The 1,941-nt window shown below is 53.2% G+C and overlaps 1 protein-coding gene across 1 annotated transcript in view; it reads right to left on the bottom strand.

Annotated features, from left to right (window-relative positions):
• Positions 1 to 116: 116 nt before the first annotated feature.
• Positions 117 to 1,941, bottom strand: part of LOC109373576 (serine/arginine repetitive matrix protein 1-like) — an 18,872-nt gene continuing 17,047 nt past the window's right edge. The window contains exon 3 of the mRNA XM_019627536.1: positions 117 to 447. Coding sequence (XP_019483081.1) covers positions 387 to 447 — 61 coding nt within the window. The 3' untranslated portion in view covers positions 117 to 386. The remainder of the gene's footprint in view (positions 448 to 1,941) is intronic.

Genomic DNA, 1,941 nt, shown 5'->3' with positions numbered 1-1,941 from the left:
CAACACAACACTCCAGAGCGTACTTTTTTCTTAGGTGTATTCTAAGTGCTGGCCCAGGTGGACTAGACATGGCTGACGGTGCGGGCCACTTAGGGTCCTGGAAACGCATTGCCCACCTGCACTTACTATGATCACCACGTAGGGAGGGAGTGGTCACTTTGCCCCTCGCTGTCTGCTGCCCGTATCCGCTGTGAAGCGGGGAATCCCTCGATGGAAGCGACGGGCAGAGCCGAGTGACCCACTTCTGGGGCAGGAGGTTCTGTTTGACCCCGGTGTGCGTATTCTGCCAGAGGTAGAGGGAAGGCGCCCAGTCACCATGGGAACCAAGGACGCAGGAAGTGGTGACTTTTTTCTGGGGAGGAGGAGCTGAGCCTGCGCAGTCTTCATTACTTGTTTTCATTACTCCTTTCTCTTCGCCATGAGAGGCAGGGTGAGAGCCTCTTTAACCTGAAAAAAAAAAAAAGAAAGAAAAAAAAAGTCAAGAGTGTAATTACAATCCCTTTATAACCTGCAGTTTATACACTATAGTAACTATTAAGTCCTAGGCAGGTCGCATTTAATTTAAAAACAATGAAGGTTAGCGCTTTCGTATCACCTGAGGATGCTGTTGTTATTTTGCTATTTATTGTACCGGCTTAAGTTGGGGGTAGGCGGGCAGGAGTGCTCCTCTTGGAGCAGGCAGGAGAGAACTAGGGGCAGGGTAGCGGCCATGGTTCCCTGCCTCCAGGTCCTGCAGTAGCCACATCCGTGCCGCGCGCAGGGTCCCCTCCACTGCTCGTGTGTATCTCCACTGTGGCACGGACGGGAGGGGGCCCAAGCGGACACTGTGGGCACTCCAAGAGCTCGGCATCCCTCAAAAGGGCCCCCCAAAAGTCAGTCCCATGTGGAGTCTATCGCCCAACGGAGATCTATCCAACCTCTGAATCCAATTCTGGGAGGTTGGATTTCCGTAACCGAAATCCCACAAATCCTGGGTGGGAGGGGCTTGTGGGAGGCGCTTCGGCTCAGTGAGTGGAGACTAGGCTGTCCCTGAGTCAGGCACTGTCCCAAGAAGATCTCGGCAGTCGCTGCCCATGGCCAGGGTGGCTCTCAGTGGAGACCTGGGGTCGCAGTGGGGACTGAGTGCTTTCCTTAGCCGAGATCTGCAGCCCGCTACTGGCTACTTCACCTTCGCGGGGAAACTCCGATGCAGTAGGAAGAGCCCACAGCCACGCTGCTCCCATCCCCGCCAAGGACGGAAGGACTTGACTTCTGCCCCAACGTGGGGAAAGGTAGATCGCAGAGCCAGGGGCTAGTTGCTCATGCCTGGGGACAGGTGAAAAGAGCAGCGATCCCAGGTAGGAACAGGATTGACCTTACAGAAACCAGGAAGGGCATCACGGGCCTCAAGGAACCATGATACAAGGAGAAACACGAGGCTGAGACGTGGGCAGCAGGCTGGAGCAAGGAGTCTGCATCACCAGCCAACCCCCTTTCTCTGGCAGGTGACCTGAGGCCAAAGTACAAGTAGGCAAAAACCTCACCAAAACAACTACACAACAATATCCCTTAAAAATATAGATGCAAAATATCCTCAACAAAACACTAGCAAACTGAATCAAACCACATATTAAAAATGTTATATGCCATGACCAACTGAGATTTATTCCAGGAATACAAGGGTGTTTCAACAAAAGAAAATCAACCAATGTAATATACCACTTTAATAGAATGAAGGAGGGCCGGCCGAGTGGCGCATTGGTTAAGAGCTGGCTTGGGACGCCAGAGGGACCCAGTTTGGATCCCATATGAGGGCTAGTGACACTGCCCTCTACAGCTAAGATGCTGAACAACAGCTCAACCTGGAGCTGGGCTGCCCGTGAGTCACCAGCGACAGCATAGGCTACAGCCCCTGTGGCAGTGGGTTGCCATGGGCTACTGTATGTAGCCAGCAGCCAGCTG

Source organism: Hipposideros armiger, unplaced genomic scaffold (genome assembly GCF_001890085.2).
Source record: "Hipposideros armiger isolate ML-2016 unplaced genomic scaffold, ASM189008v1 scaffold_736, whole genome shotgun sequence".
In the NCBI taxonomy this organism is placed as follows: Eukaryota; Metazoa; Chordata; class Mammalia; order Chiroptera; family Hipposideridae; genus Hipposideros; species Hipposideros armiger.
The sequence above is the reverse complement of the archived record's forward strand: the minus strand, read 5'-3'. Positions and strand labels throughout refer to the sequence as shown.